General features: G+C 49.6%; 9 protein-coding genes across 9 annotated transcripts; 6 read left to right on the top strand and 3 right to left on the bottom strand.

Annotated features, from left to right (window-relative positions):
- Window positions 1–480: 480 nt before the first annotated feature.
- On the top strand, window positions 481–5,406 carry LACBIDRAFT_293716 (uncharacterized protein; the record flags this gene model as incomplete). The annotated part of the gene is made up of 7 exons (XM_001879422.1): window positions 481–1,634; window positions 1,948–2,064; window positions 2,089–2,419; window positions 2,491–2,670; window positions 2,723–2,887; window positions 3,116–3,251; window positions 3,353–5,406. The coding sequence occupies 7 exons, from the start codon at window positions 481–483 to the stop codon at window positions 5,404–5,406; spliced, it is 4,137 nt and encodes a 1,378-aa protein (XP_001879457.1).
- A 233-nt stretch (window positions 5,407–5,639) lies between these two features.
- LACBIDRAFT_318023 (uncharacterized protein) lies at window positions 5,640–7,418 on the bottom strand (the record flags this gene model as incomplete). Its single annotated transcript, XM_001879175.1, has 4 exons — window positions 5,640–5,987; window positions 6,040–6,865; window positions 6,918–7,294; window positions 7,365–7,418. 4 exons carry the CDS (start codon window positions 7,416–7,418, stop codon window positions 5,640–5,642), a joined length of 1,605 nt encoding a protein of 534 aa, XP_001879210.1.
- Window positions 7,419–7,742: 324 nt separating this feature from the next.
- On the top strand, window positions 7,743–8,051 carry LACBIDRAFT_318022 (uncharacterized protein; the record flags this gene model as incomplete). Its single annotated transcript, XM_001879421.1, has 2 exons — window positions 7,743–7,850; window positions 7,902–8,051. The coding sequence occupies 2 exons, from the start codon at window positions 7,743–7,745 to the stop codon at window positions 8,049–8,051; spliced, it is 258 nt and encodes an 85-aa protein (XP_001879456.1).
- A 761-nt stretch (window positions 8,052–8,812) lies between these two features.
- LACBIDRAFT_325657 (uncharacterized protein) lies at window positions 8,813–9,215 on the bottom strand (the record flags this gene model as incomplete). The annotated part of the gene is made up of 2 exons (XM_001879174.1): window positions 8,813–9,030; window positions 9,095–9,215. 2 exons carry the CDS (start codon window positions 9,213–9,215, stop codon window positions 8,813–8,815), a joined length of 339 nt encoding a protein of 112 aa, XP_001879209.1.
- Window positions 9,216–10,355: 1,140 nt separating this feature from the next.
- On the top strand, window positions 10,356–13,642 carry LACBIDRAFT_325656 (uncharacterized protein; the record flags this gene model as incomplete). The annotated part of the gene is made up of 6 exons (XM_001879420.1): window positions 10,356–10,416; window positions 10,615–10,742; window positions 10,797–10,961; window positions 11,015–11,181; window positions 11,229–11,364; window positions 11,426–13,642. 6 exons carry the CDS (start codon window positions 10,356–10,358, stop codon window positions 13,640–13,642), a joined length of 2,874 nt encoding a protein of 957 aa, XP_001879455.1.
- Window positions 13,643–14,113: 471 nt separating this feature from the next.
- On the top strand, window positions 14,114–15,730 carry LACBIDRAFT_318019 (uncharacterized protein; the record flags this gene model as incomplete). Its single annotated transcript, XM_001879419.1, has 3 exons — window positions 14,114–14,295; window positions 14,350–15,487; window positions 15,557–15,730. The coding sequence occupies 3 exons, from the start codon at window positions 14,114–14,116 to the stop codon at window positions 15,728–15,730; spliced, it is 1,494 nt and encodes a 497-aa protein (XP_001879454.1).
- A 606-nt stretch (window positions 15,731–16,336) lies between these two features.
- Window positions 16,337–17,885, top strand: LACBIDRAFT_293715 (uncharacterized protein; the record flags this gene model as incomplete). The annotated part of the gene is made up of 5 exons (XM_001879418.1): window positions 16,337–16,395; window positions 16,448–16,875; window positions 16,927–17,357; window positions 17,413–17,643; window positions 17,701–17,885. 5 exons carry the CDS (start codon window positions 16,337–16,339, stop codon window positions 17,746–17,748), a joined length of 1,197 nt encoding a protein of 398 aa, XP_001879453.1. The 3' UTR covers window positions 17,749–17,885.
- A 976-nt stretch (window positions 17,886–18,861) lies between these two features.
- On the top strand, window positions 18,862–20,544 carry LACBIDRAFT_318017 (uncharacterized protein; the record flags this gene model as incomplete). Its single annotated transcript, XM_001879417.1, has 10 exons — window positions 18,862–18,931; window positions 19,014–19,151; window positions 19,202–19,318; window positions 19,372–19,494; window positions 19,545–19,629; window positions 19,691–19,789; window positions 19,843–19,873; window positions 19,927–20,001; window positions 20,055–20,363; window positions 20,419–20,544. The coding sequence occupies 10 exons, from the start codon at window positions 18,862–18,864 to the stop codon at window positions 20,542–20,544; spliced, it is 1,173 nt and encodes a 390-aa protein (XP_001879452.1).
- Window positions 20,545–20,615: 71 nt separating this feature from the next.
- On the bottom strand, window positions 20,616–22,159 carry LACBIDRAFT_293713 (uncharacterized protein; the record flags this gene model as incomplete). Its single annotated transcript, XM_001879173.1, has 7 exons — window positions 21,945–22,159; window positions 21,796–21,888; window positions 21,591–21,656; window positions 21,417–21,532; window positions 21,237–21,363; window positions 20,967–21,186; window positions 20,616–20,703 (listed from the first exon to the last, which is right to left on the bottom strand). Exons 2-7 carry the CDS (start codon window positions 21,872–21,874, stop codon window positions 20,616–20,618), a joined length of 696 nt encoding a protein of 231 aa, XP_001879208.1. The 5' UTR covers window positions 21,875–21,888; window positions 21,945–22,159.
- Window positions 22,160–23,251: the final 1,092 nt, after the last annotated feature.

The following is a 23,251-nucleotide window of genomic DNA, read 5'->3' as shown; positions in this document are numbered from 1 at the left end:
ACTGAGAAGAAGAAAAAAAAGAAAGGAACACGAGGTGGGTATAAGCTGTGGGAGTTCAACTATACCCGAACGGCATCCGTGGCTACAATGCGTAAGAGGCGAGGCGATCTGTTCCGGTATAGCAAAGTATACCCTGGCTATAATTGTGTTTGTCCTTGTAGCATGGCCCTCCTTCAGTCCATCCTCGATACTGCCCGCGACTATCTCCAACCAGTCCCTATAGTCAATCGCTCCTCATTGTCCCCTTCACCCACTTCACCTTCCTTACGTCAGCGTTTGGATGCAGCGTGCCATTCCCCAACCTCCTCACTTGCCAACACGCCCATTCCAACCATGCGCAGAGAACTCGATGCAACAAAGCACGACCTCGCACGCTCCCAGGCCGACGTAGCAAGGCTACAAGAGCGCTGCAAGATGCTCGAAAAAACACTAAAAGAAACACGGGATCTGTTAAGAACACGAGATGGGGAGCTGGAAAAGATGAGGAGAGATCGAGAGCGTGAACGGGCGCTTTTGGAGAGGCGTAAATCAGATATAGCCATTCATACAGCCCATCATACCACAAAGGATCTGTTCCCCCGCCATAGCTCCCTCGATATCCGGAGCAGCGCATCTGATATCGCCCGTGGGGTACAAATGAACGGGAACGGCCACGTCAATGGGAAAAGCACCAGACGATCCCAAAGCCTCCATCGTCACCTCGTCCAACTCGATGACATCGACCTCGACTTATCCTCATCAGACGAAGACCGCGCCCGGGCCCGCACCTCCGAGATCTACATGACCCGCATAGACTCCTGGTCCGGCGCCCAGGTCCTGCAAGCCGTGCACGACATCAACAGCGAGATCCTCCAATTCGCAGCATCAGCCACCGAGATCTTCTCCTTCTCCCCTTCCCCTTCTTCCTCTGGCGCATCCTCATCACGCTCAATCCAAGCAATGCACGACACCTCCGCACGCATCGGGCCAAACCTAACCCGGATCCTCTCAAACAGGGATCACTCCCAAGACCCCATCCTCGTCCAACTAGCGCTCCAATCCTGCGTATCCCTCTGCATAGCTCGGGCTTTCACCTCCTTCTGCATCGGGCTCCCTTCGAAATCAGACGGCGTCTTATCCCAGATCTACGCGCGCATGAGGGCGAGCGAGCCTCAACCCACCGCATCAAAGTGGCGTGCGCTGGCTCATGCGCATGTACACGCTATATACCCGACGTTGACGGAATATTCGATTAATGAGTTGAGTGATACGATATTAAGGTGGACTGCGGATATTTTTTTGATTACGGGGTGTCATCATCCGCCTGATGCGTCACATACGCCGTCATCCTCACCGCAATCAGTGAGATCGATATCGGTCTCCCCGCCCTCTACGCGCTCCACCACCACCACCACCACCACCATGGACACCGCTTCCGCCCTCCGCGCCCGGTTCACAGAGCAAGTCCGCCGTATCTCAAAGGCAGTACTCAAACTCGAAAAAGTAGCGAGACAAGAAACGATGTCAACATCCTTCGAAGTCGTCGTAGCCGATCCTTTACACCCCCTATTCGTCCCCGAGGGGATGCAGGATGCGTTTGGGGAGTATGGGCCTAGTAAAGGTGCTGTGCTTGCTACGACGGAGTTGGGATTGAGGTGCGTGACGAGGGTTGTTTTGGAGAGGTCCGAGGGAGGGGAGGTGAGGCTTGAGGAGAGGGTTTTGTTGATGCCCAAGGTGGTGTTGGAGTCGGTTTTGGATGTGTTGGGGCCGTAGGGAGGAGGGATTATGGATGGATTTAGAGATGGATATACCATGTACGATATTGTATTTTATGTATGTTTTTTGAAAGTGCTTCACTACCATACACAACGTCGCCTTCGTAGCCGTACCGCTACAGTGGGCAGAGGGAAGAGCTTAGCTAGGCTTCAGCAATGGAATACTAACAGACAGTTCGAAGCAATTCTGTAGAGCGACTTTCGATGAGTCGATGTTGGCGATGTTTGGTTTTCGTTGCATGGTTTTGTCGGACCACGACGATCAGCCTCAAAACAAGGTGCTCACAAGGTCAAGGATTCCAGAATCAGAGTGAGTTTTCCTTAATTAACACAGATCTAACACGCCCTTATTGTCGTCAGTGAACATTTTCATTTTGACAGATGTGCGCCTCCTTGCAATCGCGTGTATTCCGAACGGTCTCCGTGTTAAAAGCGCTCTACATGTACACTTCCGCCTTGCGCTGTGCATCTATCCTCGACCATGCTCGATACTGGGTGTTTTTCTTGGCTCACGCGACGGCTTTCGAAAAAGGAGATTGCGGGTTGTGAGGACCACCCCGGGCACCGAGTTTCAGAACAGTACCGAAAACTTGCCGGAGGGCAAACGAGTCACTGTTTTGGATGTAGCTGAGGAGACACGAGGCGCGGTGACGACGTCCAGTGGGGTGAGTGAACCATTTGTGCCTTTTGAGCTTTCACGAACGATTTCATGTGTCGCCTTGCTCATCGATTTTAGATCATGCTCAATACTGGGCGTTTTTCTTGGCTCACGCAACGGCTTTGGAAAAGGAAGATTGCGGATTGTGCGGGCTACCCCGAGGTTCAGTACAGTACCAAAAATCTGCCGGAGGTTGAACGAGTGATCCGCTTGGATGTAGTTGAGGAGACACGGGACACGGTAACGATATACAACGGGGTGAGTGGTCCATTTGTGTCTTGAGAGCTTTTACGAACGATTTTATTCGCAGGAATCGTCCGGAGACAATCGAGCGGCTGTTCCTACGACTACAGAGTACCTCACTGCCGCCGTGAAAAATGTTCTAACGCTGCTACAAAGTGTATCCACTGTTATACCCGTACCTCTGCTGAAAGAATCGTGCCAGGTCGCGTCGAAAGTCATTGAACTATACGAGGTTCGTCTTTTCTCCCCACTTTCGCAGAGCAACAACGAGGAGCTTTGAACAACTTTCAGGGCGCATCGGCTGTTGGAGGGGGGGCTGAAAGATACCATCACGAATCTCATGACCATCGTCGACGATCATGTAAAGTCCCAAAACCACGACGAAGGTAACAAGATACCAAACAACTCTCAACGTTTGTCTTCTTTAAATTTGGTTTGAGTTGGTCTGATGATCTTGTAGCACTCTCCAGACAATTTACAGGGATTTGGAGGAGATCGGTGGGCAGAACAAATTGAAACTATTCTTCACAGATTTGAATATGGGGAAGCTCGAAGACTGCGTGAAAAGGCTGTCATCTGCCATGGAGACATTTATGGTATCTGAAGTCTCTTCATGTTTCCTTGCCTTCGCTCAACCAACAAACTTTTCAATCGTTTAGTTTGCGAATATTTTGAGGAGACGCACAATCTTATGTAGCCGCCAAAGTAGACGAAAAATGGAGGCACGATGAAATACACCTGGTTGTTCAGCAACAAATGCCTCTCAAGCCGGAGATATTTCACGGACGCGAAATCCCTGTCCAAGAGATTGCTCGACTCCTCATCAAAGAGGAATCTTCCCGTGTTTGCATTTTAGGCCCAGGAGGAATGGGAAAAACTTCAGTTTCCCTTGCCGTTGTTGAATCAGACTGCATCAAAAACCACTTCTCCCCCGAACATCTTTTCTGGGTTCCCTGTATCGAAGCAACATCCGCGACCCTCCTCCTTGAGCTCTTATACACCCAACTCCAAATACCACGAAACAAGCCTATCACGCTCTCAGAGATCGTCTCTCAACTCGATGTCTCCACCCAACCCCGCCTCATCCTACTTGATAACTTCGAGACGCCATGGAACACACCGGACGCAGAGCGGAAAGTCGGTGTCATCCTCCGAAAGCTAGGCGAGCTGAAGCATGTTTCCATCCTCGTCACCATGCTTGCAAACCAAGCTCCCCGTGACAAAGCCATCATTTGGCAGTCGAGGGTCATCCAACCTACCGACGAAGAGACATCCCTCCGCATCTTCCGCGACATCAACCCGGATTCGGAGAACGAACCAGACGCAGATGTCAAGGCGTTGCTGACCAGGCTGGGACACATGCCTTTCGCTGTGACCCTCATTGCGAATCTTGGGAAACAAGGGCAGTCAACAGCGAAGGAGTTATTGCATGCGTGGACGAAGTTCGGGCCCAACATCCTCCCAGAGCAGAACGAACAAAGCATGAACAGGAGTATCAGCCTTTCCGTCGATGGATCCGTCGTCCAGAAAAATCCAAACGCTAACCTCCTTCTCAAAGTCCTCTCATTATTACCAGTAGGAACGACGAAAGAGAACCTATCCTGGTGGGCACCAACTCTTGAGAAATTTATGATTCCCTCTGCCATTGCCGGCCTATCAGCTGCAGCTCTACTGGTCCAGCAACCCACCACCACCCCCAAAGTTCTCTCATCATCTATAGCAGTAACGACGAAAGAGAAAGTCTCCTGGTGCGCACCAACTCTTGAGGAAATTATGGAGGAAATTAATCCCTCTGCAATTGCCGGCGTATCGTTTCCCTTTGCAATTCCATCGATTCCCTCTGCAATTCCCGGCCTATCAGCTGCAGCTCTACCAGTCAAGCAATCCACCACCTCCCCCGTGCTCTCCCTACCACCTGTTGTTCAATCGTTCATGCAGCAGCAAAATCGAATCGAGGAGGATGTCCGAACCGCCATTTTCACGTCGTGCTGCGATTACGTCATAGCTAACGCATGCCGCGATGACGATCGCCGATTCCGCGCCAATGCAAAGAAACTCGCAGCTGAAGATGCCAACATCCGATCTGTCCTTTTCAGCCATTTACCCTCCTCCAATCTATCTGAAAAGACTATCAAAGCGTTCATTGCCCTCAGCTGGCATTACTGCGACAGGGGGTCGAATCCAGAGATCGCCAGCCGTACAGTAGAAGCGGCCAAAGCCTTTGGGGTAAAGAAATACATTGCATCAGCGCTGTGGTGCCTAGGAAGGACATACTACAATGTCCGCGACCATCTCGCCTATGACAACTTACAACAAGCTTACCAACTTTTCAACGCCCTTCCCCCTGATAACGTCACCCAACGATTTGGTGGCCAATGCGGTATCGACTTCGTCAACTGTGCCCAAATCTACCTTGAGCAGAGCAAGGTGGTCTCTTTGGCGAGGGATGTAGAAGCGAGGTGTGCCACCCTCTCTGACAACCTCGTACATGCCCAGAGTCTCGTGTGCCTTGGGAATGTCCTGTGCATAGCTGGGCAGTACTCAGATGCGCTCCACTCCTTAAGCCAAGCCATAACCCTCTTGAAAGTTTTGAACGATAATACGAACCTCGCATATGCGTATGAAATCACCGCCCAGGTGCATTGTCGCCGACACCAGCTCAAAGACGCGTTGGAGGCTGTTCGTACAGCGTCGAAGTACGCGAAGTTGAGTGACAAACCATGTGCTCCCTGGGGTAGTGCCGTTCGGTGAAATCATTCCCCCGCCAACTGGAGCGCGTCCGGGCCAGCCACCTATGTAGCTGTAAGGAGGTTTTTGTTGCAGCCGAAGGTGGTGTTGGAGTCGGTTTTGGATGTGTTGGGGCCGTAGGGTTGGGGAGGATTAAGGGTGTTTTTTGCCTTACTACCATGATAATTACCAACCGTGGATATTTATTTAAATTTATTCCTGGTAACTACTGGTTCTTTCCCCCCCGGAATTACTGTTCAGCAATCGCTATCATCACTGTCGTCAGGCTCAGGCTCATCAGAGTCGCACTGATACCTCAACGCTCCACCAGCACATCCAGCAGCCTCACTCGGCGTCATCATAAACTTCCTTGAGCCTACGAGGATCAAGGGAACGGGTTCAGAAGACTCAGTTACCCCGTACTCTCTAATGCACCTTGAGAGCCGCGTCATCACATCCTTAAGATGGCTCCTCGACGGCGACGTCTCCGGCAGTGATTCGTCACTCCAGTAATCACAGGTCATCCGGAAGTCCTCCAAGTGCGCAGGATGAACGGTCAGTTTCTCCATGTGAGGGAGTTGGGTGGTAGCGTCAATCAACGACTTCTATACCCTTCGTGAGCCCAGCCTCACCATCGGAAACAACGCATCAACTCACCGCAGCATCATCGAGGGCTGCCGAGACGAGGCTACCCTCGAGGATCTTCAACTTCTTGCATAGCGAGATCAAAATGAGAGCTTGGTCTCCGAAGCACCACCCTCCTTCATACTTAGGCCTAATAATGAGTTCTTCAATCGAGCTCGTATGCTTGCCTAAGCAAAGGTTATAAAATTGATTGGCGGCAAGATCAGATCGTTCCTTTGTCCCGAAGTTTATATAGGCCAGACGCAGTTTCTTCAATCCCGAGTACGATGAGATATAATCGAGAAGGGTGGTAGAGACATGGTTCACATCAATGCCGTTGAGACGGACATCGGTCGTCTTCAATACCACCCATATATCGTGTCGATGCGAGGTTTTCGCCATACTAACATGCGCCCCATCTGGGCCAGACTCCGTTGTCAAGCAATTGTGTAGTGTCAGGGACGTCAGGCGGTGGAGATGAGGAAGTGTTATTCTGTCGAGCTTCAGTGAGAATCCCTGCAAACTCAGATGCTGTAGTGGTAAGACGAGGTTTGGAGGGCAGTTCCCCAGAAGACGATGAAGGGATGCTTGTGAACTGTACATAGGTCGCAAATGAAGGGTGTGCAGGTTTGGCGAGTTTGCAATCAAGAGCGAAAGGGGTTCAATGATTTTCATGAAATAATCGTTGCTGCGCGCAGATATCTTGATGCTCTGCAGATTACGTAGAGATTGTAGCTGGAGGTCTGGCCCATTAAAACCTTCTATAATGAGCTCCAAGGATTCAAGGAGGGGAAGAGTTCTGACGGCATTCATGACTGCTGTTGGCGCCCACTCTGAATCGTACCTACCAATAGTCCATCTTGTGAAAGATGTTAATTCGGAGCATTTGAAAAGATCAGTGGGTGACTCACTTGAAACTTCGCAAGTTGCTTAAAGAGGCGATGGCCACCTGAAGCATGACCTGCATCTTTTCCTCAGCAATCTTCACGTCAGGTGGGCATGGAGTGGGCGGCGGCTCCACCCATCCCCCCGTATCTGGGTCAAACACCAAAGTAGGGAAGCGACTCGGATTGGATGGGTCCTCCAAAGGACAGAGGTTACGCATGTGCAGGTCGCGTGTGGCTGTCGCCGCGCGATTGCCCTGCGTCGCCAGCGTCGTGAGTCGTGATATGCCAACATCAAGTCGAGGCTTTGTAATGTCAATGGTAATCGATCGGAGAATGTGCGATTCGAGTACGCTGCTCATCCTCTTGCAAACGAGGCGCAATTCTGTAACATTGTTCCCCAACTACAAAAAAGAAACGAGCGAGTCAATGAAAGGGTTGTCGATGAGGGATGCAATGAATATAAGTACATACCTCTGCACCGATTCGCTGGATAAGTTCGGGCGCTAGGGAATCGAGGGTAGACATGATGGTGGTCTAATGCAAGTTGGAGGAACATTGCTGAGTTAAGTACTGCTGCCGTTTGCATAATTATGTGCACGCCGCGATGTTTTTTTTCGAGGTTACTTCCAAGGTTAGGGTGGTTTTGGAGAGGAGAGAGGGGAGGTGAGGCTTGAGGAGAGGGTTTTGTTGATGCCGAAGGTGGTGTTGGAGTCGGTTTTGGATGTGTTGGGATTTACGGATGTACCATGTACGATATTGTATTTTGTGTACGTTTTTTTGGTATGACTGGCTTCACTACAATACACAACGTCGCCTTACTGATTATACCTCTTTCGCCACGCCGGCAGTATGTACCTATTTCAATTTTCGTGCGCCCAGCAACTCCATTACCGCGACTTCCCCAAGTTTTGCCACCCCGAGCGACGCAATGTCACCACCATGATGAACCACTTGCCAGTGCGTTCGTTTCGTCCGTTCATTATGAAATTATACTCAGCAAGTACTCAGTCACTCAATTTTTTCTCGCTCCTCTCAACCCACCATCCAACGACTCATGATAGCGCGTCAGCACGCGTCGGGAATCATGTCTTCAGAGGTGCGGAGACAATCACAGCGAATCTCTCCCTCGGCATGAACAATCGAACGCACGTTCTGTGATTCCCTGGTGATGCCCTTAACGTCCGATCTCAACACGTTCGGGAGAAGTTAGCGTGTACGGCTTGGAGCGAGATCAATTCTCCTACGCAAATTGCTCAGAGGGTCTCCGCGTGTCAGGGTGGGCTAGGTCAGCCTCCCTCTTTCACTACCCCCTCCTTTCTCATCCATCCGCAGAGTGGCACCCCGCAAACAGGGACACATGAATTTTACCTCCTCGTCACCAGAGATGACCGCATAATGGCCCAATAAGGGGGTATACGCAAAACTATATCATGAGTTTGCGGGCTTGGGTGGGGATTATGCAAGGCACAGGCGGAGGGTCAAGTATCAAGACCCATGGCTTCTCAAGGTTAAACTCATTTCTATTCGATTTCCATTACCGCGCGCGCAGGTCTCCTGTCCAGTCTCAAAGGGTCTACCCTCTTTTCAAGCCTTTTCCAATTGAGAGGGCCGACATCCACCGCTTCTTCAAAGCAAATAGTATGGGTCCACAGGACGTAGGTCCCTTCACCCTCACCACTCGATTTATCGCATCTAATTCAGCTCACTCTTCCCATGGCCAGCCGACTACATAGGCGGTGATATCTACCGCTCAGCAGGCGCCAGCCTCTTATTCAATATCCAAAAAAGCCACACTGGCTCATCAAGGCCCATCTGAGCCCATCATGATCTGTGGGTGAACGCTGGTCGGCTAGACGCCCTGGATAATTGTGCGTCAATCCATCCCTTCCTCGTCTATCTTCCGCCGATTTGTAGGGAGCTCAGCAAATCTTGTTGTCCGCGACGAGCTCAGCCCGAGTACATGATGATACTACCGACAACAAATTATTTAAAGACGGGTCTCCAGCATCAAGCGCACGATCCATCTGAATTGACCGTTCCGCAGACTGAGTAGCCATATGCTCGTCCGTTGGCAGCAACATGCTTGCTTGGACATTGACATGGGCCAAATTCAGGACAATTCGTGCCATCCTCGCATCTATCCAAAATTGTTGAGTTCGTTAGTATCACTATCAGCTCTTCGGGCAGTTTTCTTCACTCACACGCAACGTTCACCTTTGGCACAGTGTATACCATTGTAGCCACTAGGGCAGTTGTTGCCGCATTCATTTTCTCCCAGGTTTCCTCCACAACGGATTTTGATGTCGGCGCCGCTCGAGTCATTGTTTTTCCAGCAAGCTGCACATTGGGAACTGCATTGGATTGCCATTGCCGTCTGGATGAAGGCAGATGCCAAAAACATGCTGAGTGCCGTAGAGAGCTTCATTGTGATGCTGACTTTGAAAAGAAAAAAAGATCAGCTCGAGCTGATTCAACAGAGAACTACAGATGGGCACTCACTCGATTTCAACAAGCTTGTCGAGAGAGAAATTTTGAATGATTATCCCCCAAGCATTTGGCGCCTTATATACTCCAGCGTGCTCGGGGTACTCGGTTTGAAGGCGACACATCGGAACGTGGTTAAGGCTGTCGTTGCCTCCAGCTAGAACAGGTGATGCAGGACGTCTTGAAAACGGCCACCTGGTTCGGGTAAATCTGCCTTCTCGTATGTGCACTTGTCAAATTATGAGTACGTGCGACACTCGTGGTCTCTCATTCTTGAGTCGACACCTGGTCCTGGGCCCCCATACATTGATCCGACGCATTTCTACGATGGTTGATGAATCATGCTTCTCGATTCTTTCTCCACTTTTTCCGGCGTTTTGTCGATGCTTGTCCTGTTAGTGTTTATTCATTGACATATGGTGTTCCTCTGCTTTTTTTGTCTTTGATTTCCTTTCTCGCGGCGAGCTTTTTGTGTCACAACTTTTCACGGATTGAGTTCGGACGACGCACCCCGGCCAATGCAGTCTGTACCTAAAAATAGCCATCGATGTAATAAAAAAAATCACGCACAAAAATGCCAACTTCCCGCTTGTTTCTGCTTCTAACTGCTCCGCAGCTTTTACTGGGGTACACATTCTCAGTTGCTTAGTGAAATTGCTATCTCATGACCTAGATGTGCGATTAAATCGTCCATCTCGATTCGCACAGGTCGAAAACTTATCCGGAGTTCTTCCATTATTCATTCGACTCTCAATTAGTTTAGCGATCTGAGGTGTACCAGCACACCTGACGAATTGGTAATTGGGATGGCAAATAAGACGGCGAACGTGCTGCGAGAAAATGTTACTGTGGCGACTTTCGACGATGATTCTGAATTCCTTGCTGGATTCAGATGATAACTGATTGACGATGTTTGGCCGTCGTTCGAGGTCACTGCATGACTGGTCACGACCGCGTTCGCGGCAGCTCATTTCCACAATGACCACGACGATCCACATCGAGGGAAGGTGCTCGCAAGGTCAAGGATCCCAGGCTCAGAGTGAGTTTCTTATATAACACGCTCGTATGTCGTCAGTGAATATTTTTAGCTTGACAGATGCGCTCCATTGCAATTGCCCATACTGCGGGCAGTGCCCGCGCTAGGAGCGCTTTACACTATTTCCTTCCTCTGTGCGCCAGTTCTGGATCATGCTCAACATTGGGTGTTTTTCTTGGCTCAGGCGACGGCTTTGGAAAGATAGGATTGCGGATTGTGCGGACCACCCGGAGGTTCAGAGCAGTACCGGAAACTTGCCGGAGGATCAACGAATCATCATTGCAGATGTAGCTGGGGTTACACGGAGCGCGGTAATGACGTCCAGTGGGGTGAGTGGTCCATCTGTCCCTTGTGAGCTTTTACGAAAGATTTCATGTCCGCAGACATCGTCGGGAAACAATCGAGCGATTGTCCCTACGACCACAGAGTACTTCACCGCCAGTGTGAAAGAAGCTCTAACGCTGCTACAAAGTGTATCATCTGTGATACCGGTACCATTCCTGAGTGAATCGTTCAAAGTTACCCTGAAAATCATTGAACTATGCGAGGTTTGTCGTTTCTGGCCCCACCTTTGCAACGAAGGGCTTTAAACAAGTTCCAGGGCGCATCGGCTGTTGGAGAGGGGGTCAAGGAGCTCAAAGCTAGAGTTAGGAATCTCATGACCATCATCGCCAATCACGTAAAGGCCCAAAATTATGTCGAACGCAACAAGATGATAATTGCGAATGCCATGAAGGGCATGGAAGGGGACATCGGAGAATTACTGAGGTTTTTGCCCTTTGAATTTGGCTTGAGATGTTCTGATGACCTTGTAGCACTCTCAAGACAATTTACGAGGATTTGGAGAAAATCGGTGGGCAGAACAAATTGAAAGTAATGTTCACAGATGTGAATACGAAGAAGCTCGAAGGCTGTGTGGACAGGCTGTCAACTGCCATGGAAGAACTCAGGGTATCTAAAGTCTCTTCATGTTTTCTATCACTTGCCTTCGCTCAACATTTTCATCATCTAGTTCACAAACGATCTCGGAAACACTTTCCGCCTACAAAACATTGAATCCTGCCAAGAGGAGACGCACAATCTTATGCAAGGCGTAGCCACCAAACTAGACAAAGTCGCATGGAGGCGTGATCAATTAGACATAGTCGTTCAGCAACAAATGCCTCTCAAGCCGGAGATATTTCACGGACGCGAGATCCTTGTCCAAGACATTGCTCGACTCCTCATCAAAGAGGAATCCTCCCGCGTTTGCATTCTAGGTGCAGGAGGAATGGGAAAAACTTCAGTTTCCCTTGCTGTCGTCGAATCAGCCTTGATCAAAACCCACTTCTCCCCTGAGCACCTTTTCTGGGTCCCCTGCAACGAAGCGGCATCCGCGACCCTCCTCCTTGAGCTCTTATACACGCAACTCCAAATACCACGAAATAAACACATTACGCTCTCAGAAATCATCTCTCAACTCGATGCCATCACCCAACCCCTCCTTATCCTACTTGATAACTTTGAGACGCCATGGAACACACCCGATGGACGGCAGAAAGTCGGTGACATCCTCCGAAACCTAGCCATGCTGAAGCATGTCTCCATCCTCGTCACCATGCGTGGAAGCCAAGCTCCCTGCGACAAAGCCATCACTTGGCAGTCGAGGTTCATCCAACCTACCGACGAAGAGGCATCCCTCCGCATCTTCCGCGACATCAACCCGGATTCGGAGAACGACCCGGATGTCAAGGCGTTGCTGGCCAGGCTGGGAAACATGCCTTTCGCTGTTACCCTCATTGCCAATCTCGGGAAACAAGGGCAGTCAACAGCGAGGGAGTTGTTGAATGCGTGGTTGAAGTTCGGGCCCGACATCCTTCCAGGCCAGAATGAACAGAGCATGAACAGGAGTATCAGCCTTTCCGTTGATGGGTCCCTCGTCAAGCAAAATTCAAACGCTAACCTCCTTCTCAAAGTTCTCTCATTGTTACCAGCAGGAACAACGAGAGAGAACCTATCCTGGTGGGCCCCAATTCTTGAGAAATCTATGATTCCCTCTGCCATTGCTGGCCTATCAGCTGCAGCTATACTGGCCCAGCAATCTACCACCTCCCCCGTGCTCTCCCTACCACCTGTTGTTCAATCATTCATGCAGCAGCAAAATCGAATTGAGGAGGATGTCCGAGCCCAGACTTTCTCGTCGTGTTGCCAATACATCATAGACAATGCATGCCGCTATGATGATCCCCGATTCCGTGTCAATGCAAAGGATCTCGCAGCTGAAGACACCAACATCCGATCTGTCCTTTGCAGCCACTCAAGCTCCTCCGATTTATCTGAAAAGACTATTAAAGCGCTCATTGCCCTCAGCTGGCATTACTGCGACAGGGGGCGGGGTCCAGAGATCGCCTGCCTTACAGTAGAAGCAGCCAAAGCCTTTGGGGTAACTAAATATATTGCGTCAGCGCTATGGTGCCTAGGAAGGACATCCTACGACGTCAGCGACCATCCCGCCTATGCCAACTTACAACAAGCCTACCAGCTTTTCAACACCCTTCCCCCTGATAACCTCACTCAACGATTTGGTGGCCAATGCGGTATCGACTTCGTCTACTGCGCCCGACACGTCGATGAGGAGACCAAGATTGTCTCTTTGGCGAGGGACGTGGAAGCAAGGTGTGCCACCCTCTCGGACAACCTCGTACATGCACGGAGCCTCATGTCCCTTGGGGTCGTCCTCGACACAGCCAAGCAGCGGTCAGACGCACTCCACTCCTTAAGGCAAGCCATAGCTCTCTTGAAAGTTTTGAAGAATAATGCGAACCTCGCATATGCGTATCAAATCACTGCCCGGGTGCATTGCCACCAACATCAGCTCCAAGACGCGTTGGCGGCTGTTGAAACAGCGTGGAAGTATGCGGAGTTAAGCGACAGCCCATACCTCCAAGCATTCATCTCCCAAGAACATGCTGGGATCCTCCTTAGCGCTGATAGAGTTCAGGAAGCGTGGGGTTGTTTTGAGACATCGCTGGTCATGCTAAACGAAGCGATTGGTTTTTCCGACTCGGAGTCATTCTGGTATGGGCACCCTCATGAATGGAAAGCGTTTTCGCTTATGGTAAAGGAACTGCTGGAAACCCGGGTTAGGTGTGATACGGGATCGGAGAGCGCGCGCAGCAGCGCTTTAATACAGTACGATAGGTTGACTGCCATGGCGTTAGCGTCAATCGGAATAGGACAGGCTGGTTGATCGTATCTTTTTCAAAGCTGGAGCTAAGTCTACATGGGGGGTCTTATATACCTCCCCGGGGTGTGTATGTATGTGTAAGAAAATCCTAGTAGTAATAAGGGGTGAAATTGGAGGGACTTGAGAAATACAAAAAATTATGAAGTACGAGCATTGGTGTTTTGTGTGTTGTCCTCGTGCATGAGAGCATTATCCATTGCCTTTTTCTTGGCTTTGCGGCCGACCGTAGGTATGGGTTTAACTGAGCTCCTGTATGTTTTCTGAAACTGAAAGTGCCAAGAAAGTGCCCCACCTTACTCGTTATTGTCTACTTACCCCCACAGACTTCCCTGCAACTTATGACTCGAGATCACTGTCACTGTCAACATAATTGCGGTCCTTTGCGGATATGGACATCACGGCCAATTGGTACCTTGGTTACTGGGGTTTACATTTCCTACATTCCATCTGTCCTTCATCGTTGTGAACAGCACAATGCGCGTCGACATACCCACAGAAGTGCTCCTCCACGTCTCAAAGTACATCCCAGATGACACTCTCAAGGAGATGTTGGCAGTCAACAGGGTGTTCTATGATCTTGCAATGAATTTACGGTACGGCGACATGTTGATTGCGACGAGGAAGATTAATACGTTGAAGCATCTCGTTCGATTGCAGTACGTCCCGCCTCGTGTTTTGGCTTCACGATACTTATAGTGATGTCGGTACAGATACCCAGAAGTCGCACAGCGCGTCCGCCGCCTCGAAATCCGACTAAGCCTAATGAAACCAAAAGGCAAAGAAGAACACGCCCCCGAATCCCCCGGCTCGGTGCACACAATCAGACAAACCCTCAACGAGGCTCTCCGTCTTCTACGTCCCCGCGGCAAAGGAGCCAAACGCAGATCTCCCCCCCATCTAAATGAAAAAAGAGACCCATTCACGGTTGTCATCAACGAGCTCAGCACCGCTTTCCCTTTAATGACCAACGTCCAAGAACTATTGATCGATTCATGGGATTTACCACCCCAATACGACCTCCACCCCTTCCTCTCCTCCGCATGGGCTTCCTTCGGGTCTAAACTGCACACGGCGTCACTGTGTGGGAACCTAGAAGGCTACCGCGTCTTAATCGAGTCCAACCCCCCCTTCGCAGCGCTCAAACATCTCCGAATGGAATTTACCAACAACCTATTCCGCGTCGACCTCGATGCGGACCGTGCGATCCTCGTGGATATCGTGGCGCCCTTCGTGTGCCGCCTAGGACCCCAGCTCGAGTCACTGAAGGTGTGGTCCTGGATGGTCCTGGATTTATCCGCCTTTTTTCTGAATATAGGGCCGTTTGAGAGGTTGGAGTATTTGAATGTCCGGACGGCGTTTAATAGAGCGTTCAGGGAGGATGCGGGGGGGCTGAAGAGAGTACTGTGTGGGTCTTCGAAGACGCTCAAGAGAGTTGATTTGAGGCTGAACCCTTCGGGCTCGGCTATTGACCCGACGTCTGAGGGACCGCTTGGGACGTGGCTTTTGGAGTGTTTGGAGGATGAAAGGTGTTTGGCGGGTGCATGTGCGTTGGACGTGTATCCTACGAATTTAAACTTGCCGAGTGGGATGGATATTTTGTTGAAGTGTGTGGAGAGGACGAGAGAACAGCTTACGGAGCTCGTTGTGCGTGATCGGTATTTGAATCCGGAGGAGATTGGGGATTTGTTGGAGGCGTTGAGGGGGTGTAGGGGGTTGACGTATTTGAGGTTGAATGTGTGGAGGATGAATGTGAGCTTGTTTGATGTTATGGCTGTCAAGGCGCCTGGGTTGAGGAGGTTGTGGCTTTCGGTTGGGGATGCTGTTTCGAATGATCCTTCTGCGTCTTTGGTACGTTCCTCTGGTGCTATTTTTGTCTTTCTGACGGACCTTGACTTCCTCCTGTTTTTTTTATCTTAGGAGAATCTTAGAAATGAGATTCAGACTCGGCGCTTTACCGAGTGGAAGATTGAGGATCTGACGATTTGGCAAGGTGGGGCAGAGATTGATGGGGATACTATGAAGGCTTTGGCGAAGAGTATCCCTTCTGTGAACAGTTTTTGGGGGACTGGACATACGAGGATTGACCCATGAATGAGTAGGTTTTTTTTGTTGCTATTTTAGTTTAGGACACTGTTTCTATACATACCAGTTTCTATACGATACCCTTTGAACATGGGACTTGCTGTGTGTAATTTGCGTACATTTCTTCTGTCAGTGTTCGCTGCTGATCGCCGTGAAAAAACGTAAGAAGTTCTCGAGCAAGATCCGTTATCCACTGTCCTTCCTCCAATGGCACTCCATGCCGCTGTGTTCGGCGGTCTTTTCCGGGTACAGCCGCGGACAAACACAGGGTCACAAAAGTTTTGTAAGGTGCCAACGTGTGCAAAACAGCCTCATTCATAAACCACCACCATCCCCATCTCTTCTACCTTTTCTCCCAACAACCTTACTCTGTGAACGTTCTCTGTGGAGACCACCACGATTTCGTCAACCTACTCCCCCCAGCTCCTTCATCGCATACTCTTCTGTCAAGGCAGAGGATTCATGCTTCGACCCACAATTGCTATACCAAAGGATAAAAGATTCTTGCCTCGGTCTCAAAAAACCAGTTTTGTAAGGACAACAAGTGGCAACTCAATCTCTCTTCACGAGGCTGATGTTTGTTCTTAGCGTTAAAAATAACTACTATTGCCCAGCATGGCTTCAGGAATTGTGAACATCCGCCGCGACGTCGATGACAAGTTTTATCGTTACCGGTATGTTCTACTATGATCTAAGCCAATCGCCGATGCTGACCAACTGAAACAGCATGCCCCTCCTCACCACCAAAATTGAAGGCAAGGGAAACGGCATCAAGACAGTCATCCCAAACATGTCTGATGTGGCCCGTGCCCTCAGTCGCCCTCCCACCTACACCACCAAGTTCTTCGGCTGCGAACTTGGCGCCCAGACTTCCTTTGACGAGAAAAACGACCGTTACATCGTCAATGGTGCCCACGACGCCAACCGCCTCCGTGAGCTTCTCGACATCTTCATTGACAAATTCGTCCTGTGCAAGTCGTGCAAGAACCCAGAAACCGAGCTTGTCATTCTCAAAATTGGACGCTCGGAGGATATCATTCGGGATTGCAAGGCCTGCGGTGAACGCACTGGCATCGATATGAGGCACAAGTTGACTACCTTCATTGTCAAAAACCCACCCGTCAAGATTAAGAAAGGGAAGAACAAAAACACAGGTGACGCCGCTGGTGGTGTGGGCGGTGGAGGTACCCCCGATGCTAATGGAGAGGACGGGCACGCCGATGACGCTGGCGGGGAAAGTGACGACGAGCTGACCAGGAAAATCAAGGCGGAAGCTGCTGAGCTCAACACCGACGCAGCCCTCTCTAAAGAGGATTGGTCCGCAGACACTTCGCCGGAAGCTGTCAAGCAGCGTATCAAGGCTCTTGAGGGCTCGCTTGCGGCGACTGTCATTGGTGGTGACGATGAGGGCAGTGACGAAGATGCCAATAGCCCCTACTCTCAACTTGGTCGTTGGATCGAGGAAAATGGTGGCGATGCTGCTGAAGATTCCAAGGCGCACGCTATCGCGATCTACAAAAAGGCCGAGGAGTTGGCCATCGAGAAGAAGCACAAGACTGTGCTTATCGTCGTCCAAACCTTGTTCACCGAAGATATCTTGACTGAGTTACCGAAGTATGTGGCGCTCTTGACCAAAGTAAGCGCTAGCCCCTTTCTCCACTTCGACTCATTCTGATAAAGTGGTCACGTAGCTGGTCACCTCTGAGAAGCACCAGAAGTCGCTCCTGGGTGGAATTGAGGTTCTGGTTGGCTTGTCCCACCCTGACCTTATCCCAGCCGTTCCAAAGATCTTGATGGTGCTCTACCAAGCCGATCTCATTGACGAAGAGCTTGTTACCCAGTGGGGCAAACATGTCAGCAAGAAGTACGTCGACAAGGACACGAGCAAGAAGGTTCGTAAGGCTAGTGAGCCTTTCATTAAGGTACGGTTTGCTCTCCATTCTGTGGTTATTCGAGACTCTGACCTTGTTTATCTGAAGTGGCTCGCAGAGGCTGAAGACGATGATGACGAGGATGATGATGAGTAAAGGCCGGCTGTCGGTTTTTGAGGTGCTATCGTTGGTTTGGGTACATCATTTCGTGTTTCTTGTCTGATTGAACAGTTTTGTCTATCCACTCTATGTATCCAGCGTTGATCTCCTGATATAAAGTATGATTGTGTTTCTTACCTTTGATGAAAGCGTGATGCGAGGATTGTCTGGACTCGTCGGGCATACCCAGCTGCCGATCCACGCAAAATCAGAGTTGCATCATACCTTTGATTGCCTTGGTTGTGAATGATGGGGGAGGGTGCCACATATAGAGTGTGCGTTTTATCAGCTGATTGTTAGCTGCTGCTCCACAGTTTTGAAGCCACGGGATCCAACAACTTTGTGAGCGACCTCGGGTACGTATTGCCCAATTCCTTCAGGTCCAATGCTGAAAATACCCGCCACAGGTCCACAGATGTAGACATTCCTATGTCCATAACAATACGAGATCCTCACACACCTGATGGCCCTCTGCAGAATAAATTTGATGTACTCTTCCCTGGTTGAATGTTTGACTTTTCACTTATCTCGCTAAAATTCATTTTCCAGGACTACTCCGGAGTCCACTTTAAATTCACCGAACATTGACCGTCGTCGGTCGTGAGGGGCTTCCTTGCTCGATAAGTAATTCATGAAAAGTACCTCTTATTTCAGAGGTTTTTGCCAAGTTCAGAAACTCGTCGACAGTCGATGGTTTCGTCCTCAACGTTCAACACCAAAGTGCCAGACATAGACATCACGGTGAATGCTCGGATACCGAATGTCCTCTGGTTGACGGCTTCCCCACAATCTGACAGATCTCAAACTCCATTTAGAATTTGTTACGATCCTCCCCCCTTATGTCTCCCCGTTACTTCGGGAAACCGCAAAGTCTTATGACAATCAGCGATACCAGGCGACACCCTCCAATACCCCCGGCTCCGAGCTAAGCGAGCTTACAACACAGATCAACGGTCAAATGATTTTTAGCCGGTTGAAAATCGACCTTTAAGAATGCCCCTCACCCTGATCCCCCCGCGGTCCACTTCCTTCAAATCCGTGCTTCTTACAACGTGAGGTCTGTTCGACCTCACCCTTTCTTCTGCCGTCAGGTAACCGACCGACCTATTCATGCCATCGTCGACGATGCGCTTTCCATCAGTCGGTTTTCAGGTGCTGAGTTCGCTCATACATCTTCTGGGTGCGTGACTTTTCCCCCCGCAGATCGAAAGCAATCGAAAAGCTGAATTGAATAATCCAAATACGTTGCATTTGGTTTGTAGGTCTGACCGTTCTCACTCACTGCCTCTCTCGTCGAGTACAGCATGAATCCTTGACATGGCATGGCTTATCGACGATGCCTTGGCCAAGGCTGTCTGTTATCCTTATGTTTCTTGACTCTTGGCTCTTCCTATTCTCAAGTGGGTCTCCTATTCTACGATGTCTTTCGGACACCAATGTTTGTCTTCAGGCGGTGTGCTACTCTTTGGAGTCGGCTTGGAGCTCTCGCCATCAGTGTGCACAGTTGCGATCTACCTCAACATTCTTTTCTATTCAACATCGAAGTTTTTGGTGTATGCCTTTTTGGGTACCTCCTATTAGTCTTGAAATCCCCGTCCGCTTCTTGATGTTTGTTTCTAGCGGAAAAGGTTCACATCGTCTGGTCACCAAAAGTTGGCATCCGACGGCTCGAATCACCCGTCTATCTTATCTGTATAACATGTGTCTCGTTCTATTGCATAATTATCACTTTCCTTTTTGCCGGTAAGCATTGATTTCTTTTCTTGGATCCACGCTCATCTTCGTCAACGTAGGTCCAGTTCACGAGTTTAACAACGACGGTGTATGTGTTACTGGGCTTAAGAGAATTGCGTCAATTCCCCTTTTGGTGTACGACTTGTGAGTTTTTTTTTGGAATGCATGCCAGAAGGATTTTGTGAGTTACACTTTTTTTACACAGATTTATCAATGTCTTCCTTACGTCTATGTTTCTGTATCCGCTAGTGAGCTCACAATTGCAGAGCTCAGGACTTCGACGGTTATCGGTCCGGACTTTCATGTGTGTATCCTGCGTCATCTTTGTCTTCCATTGCCCTAATTTTTACCATCAAGCGCTGCGCTTGTATCTTTAACTACGTCGACTGTAAGTGAATGAAATTTGAGAAAGATATTGACCTTATCAATGTTCATTTTTAGGTGAATGTCGTTGTTCTGATGTCGTTGGATGGCAAGGAGCTTGGTTGGGTGAATTTGGGAGCTTGTGGAGCAGACGTGCGTCGTATCTTTCATGTGCCTTCCTTTGATGACTTGACTTCAAACCAAAGATCATCGTCAACGGAGTCGCAATATTTTGGGTATCCATGGGTAGTTCAAGACACAATGATTCTAGCGGATTACCCGCTGAAAGAAATCGTCGCCGCGAAATTCCATGTCATAATGAAGGGCTTGACACTATTTCACTCGCGGCCAGAAGTCCATCTTCAGTGCGACAGGAAGCTGCTAGCGTTCCATGCGTGTCTTTGCAATATTTCCCTGGCGGACAGGGACCATCGGCTCTGGAAGAAATCAAAACGAAACGCCGTGATAATTGGCTTACTTCCCTTTTCGTCCAAGCTCAGACTCAACGACAACAGGTAAATTTTTGAGTGTAATCTTTTTTCGAAGCAATGAAGCTGACATTTTGCACAGTCGTCAGTCATGGCCTCGGATAGTTTTGAACGACAGCCCACGCGGGTTGAGCTGCCGATTCAGATGCGAATGGACTCTGCTTCTGAATTCGAGGATGATCTCCCTCCCAAGTCGATATCTCGATAATTCACACTTTAACTTGTATTTTTATTCGCACTCAACAGAGATACCCTTGCATTCCTAGAAGTGTTGACCCGTTAGTTGTGGTACTTTGCAAGATTACCCACTGTTTCATTTTTAACCTGACCATAGACGTTGATGTCAGTATTGCACCAAGTCAACATGCTACCAGGAGAGTAAGGGCAGCATGGACCGCAATTACATGTCAAGTCTTCCTTGAAATATGAAGTCTGATTTCGGTAAACGCAGTGTATGTTCGTTCGGAGCTTATCATCCTTTTCGCGTGTTCAACGTTCAACCCTCAAGAAGTTGACCTAAACAATTCACATCAACTGGATGGCCTCCAAGTTTTTCGAAAAAAATTAATCGGTGTGTACAGTTTTTGGCAGCGGGGTATACATTATGATTGCAGTTAGGTCGATGCCTACAAGGAAAGTCCGGCCATTGCCAATCCAACCACGGCGCCGAGGAAACCAACGGATACGCCAACGAGAGTTCCGCTGCTCTTGGATCCAGTAATTGCGGTAGTCAAAGATGCAGCACCAGTGGCGCTACCAGAGGCTGAAGATCCCGATGAGGCGCTGCTGCCACTGCTGCCACTTGAGCCAGAAATGGGATAACCGGCAGCCTTACACCCATCAGTGAAGCCTAAATAGCAATGATGAACAAAAGGCATCTCAGGGGTGCGAACCACGTACTTGAGATAGCTTCTTGAGCGGTGGTCGCATTGATTGAGGCGGCGTTGGCAGCGACAGCGCACTGGTAGCAAGACTGTAAATCGGCAACGACTGCAGAGGTGCAAAGGCATGTGAGTTGTGTGCAGTTCTGCACGTTACACTTATCAGCGCTGTGGAACGTAGAGCAGGTCGACAATGTACCTGGAGTTCTTGAACGAGGGAGTTGCACTGTTTTTGCAGGCAAGAAGAGGGTAAACCACTGGGGTCGAACCCGCTGACTTGGCGGCTGAGGAGGTTGGGGGTATTGTCAGCAAGGACTGTAGTGGGGAACGATGTCAGTCGATTGCGATAAGCAAGCGGTTCAAATAAACATACCTGGCTGAGACGCAAGGAGAACGGAGGCTCCAGTCGTAAAGAGAGTGAGTAGGCCAATCATAATGACTGTGTGTTAAATATATCACTGGGAGATGTGGGAGGGTGGGGAGGAAGAGATGAATGAATGATGACTTTCTGCCAGCGGCATTTTATCTTGAATAGGTGGGTGGTCAACCACGTTTCCGCCTTGTTTCCGACGTCCTACCTGCGAAGAAGGCAATTTTCATTGAAATGGACAATCTGGGGTGTGCAGGGTCCGCTGGCAATGGCATGGGAAGATTCATTCAGATAATCAAAGCTAAAAATGAATATTAATTTTTTATCATTCATTGGAAGGAACTGTAGAGGACATACAAGTGACGCTTGGAGTCGAACCCATGGCAGAGATAAAGAAGTACGCTTTTTGGTGAAGTGGCCTTAGCATTTCCCTCTCCTCCCTTTGCAAGCATCTTTCTTTCACCACCAGCAAGCGCCAGCACCGCCAGGGCCCACTCCGTCGACCCCCAGAAGAGGTTGTTTGCGTTCCCTCGAGACCCTACAGTTCCTGACAAGCTACTTGATACATTCATATGGCAACAGGGACCAGCCAGCTTCAATATCACGGCTAAGACCGATGTTTGTACACTTGCCGATCAATATGCCGAAATAAATTTACTATTTTATTATATAATATTGATATTGTCCATCACATATTGCGTATATATTTCCAACGCGCCGAATTGCCATACGATGTCCATCTTGTATCTTCGTTACCGGTCCACCGGATGCCTCATTCTGACAGCTTACTACGCAAAACATATGCAGTAGTACGGACCTATCTACTTATGTATAGCATGTTGTATTGTGTATAACTTCCGCACTACATACAAAACATACAATTCTGGCTTGATTCTGGCCTGTAGAACGTCGAGCAGAAAGGTGACAATGAGTTCTCGTTGGCCAGTGGTCACGCCTGTCCAGCACAAGGATTAGGATGCACAAAAGGAAGGGTGTTGGGAGACATGCAGTATGCAAAAGGACAGTGGCAACCCAAGGAAAATCGGCGGTGGGTCATCGCATTAGAGGAGTCAAACGCAGGTCCAGACGGTGAGCTAGCCTGTAGAGTAGAAGACTTAGAGTTGGGTGATTTGAGATCAACGAAGTCACGAGGCAAACGGTCGTGTCGCGCCTCTCAGCATAAACTGAACGTCAACCAGCACACATCTTCCTAGCACCACAAACAAAAGGATTGAACCCCTCTCTCGGTACACGTTCTTTCAAGTTCCAATGTCTCATCAAGCAATGAGCAGACTCAATGCTGAGTTCACGTTCCTTCGGCGCAAACAAACGATAGTAGCTGGACACCGTGCCGTCCTTGGATGCATGACGGGTTGACAGCCGGGTACCGCTATGGTAGTGTTGCTGTATACATTGGGCTGGATAGTTCACTGTGTCTCCTCTCTATCCCGCACAGTTGCCCGTTGATATACAGGCAGCGGGCGAGCCGACATGGGAACACTTCGGATCGACGAAACTTGGGTTGACAGTGGAGCGGTGAACTCGGGTGGTGGTGGAACGGTGAACTTGGGTTGGCGGCGCAATGGTAGACTGTCGGACACAGACCAGGGCGGTGTGTATGGATGAGTACGGAGGCGCTGAAAGCAGCCAGTTGACCAACTTTG

This window comes from Laccaria bicolor, genomic scaffold, assembly GCF_000143565.1.
Source record: "Laccaria bicolor S238N-H82 LACBIscaffold_8 genomic scaffold, whole genome shotgun sequence".
Taxonomy (NCBI): domain Eukaryota; kingdom Fungi; phylum Basidiomycota; class Agaricomycetes; order Agaricales; family Hydnangiaceae; genus Laccaria; species Laccaria bicolor.
Note: the sequence above shows the minus strand (reverse complement) of the source record. Positions and strands in the feature narration are given on the sequence as shown.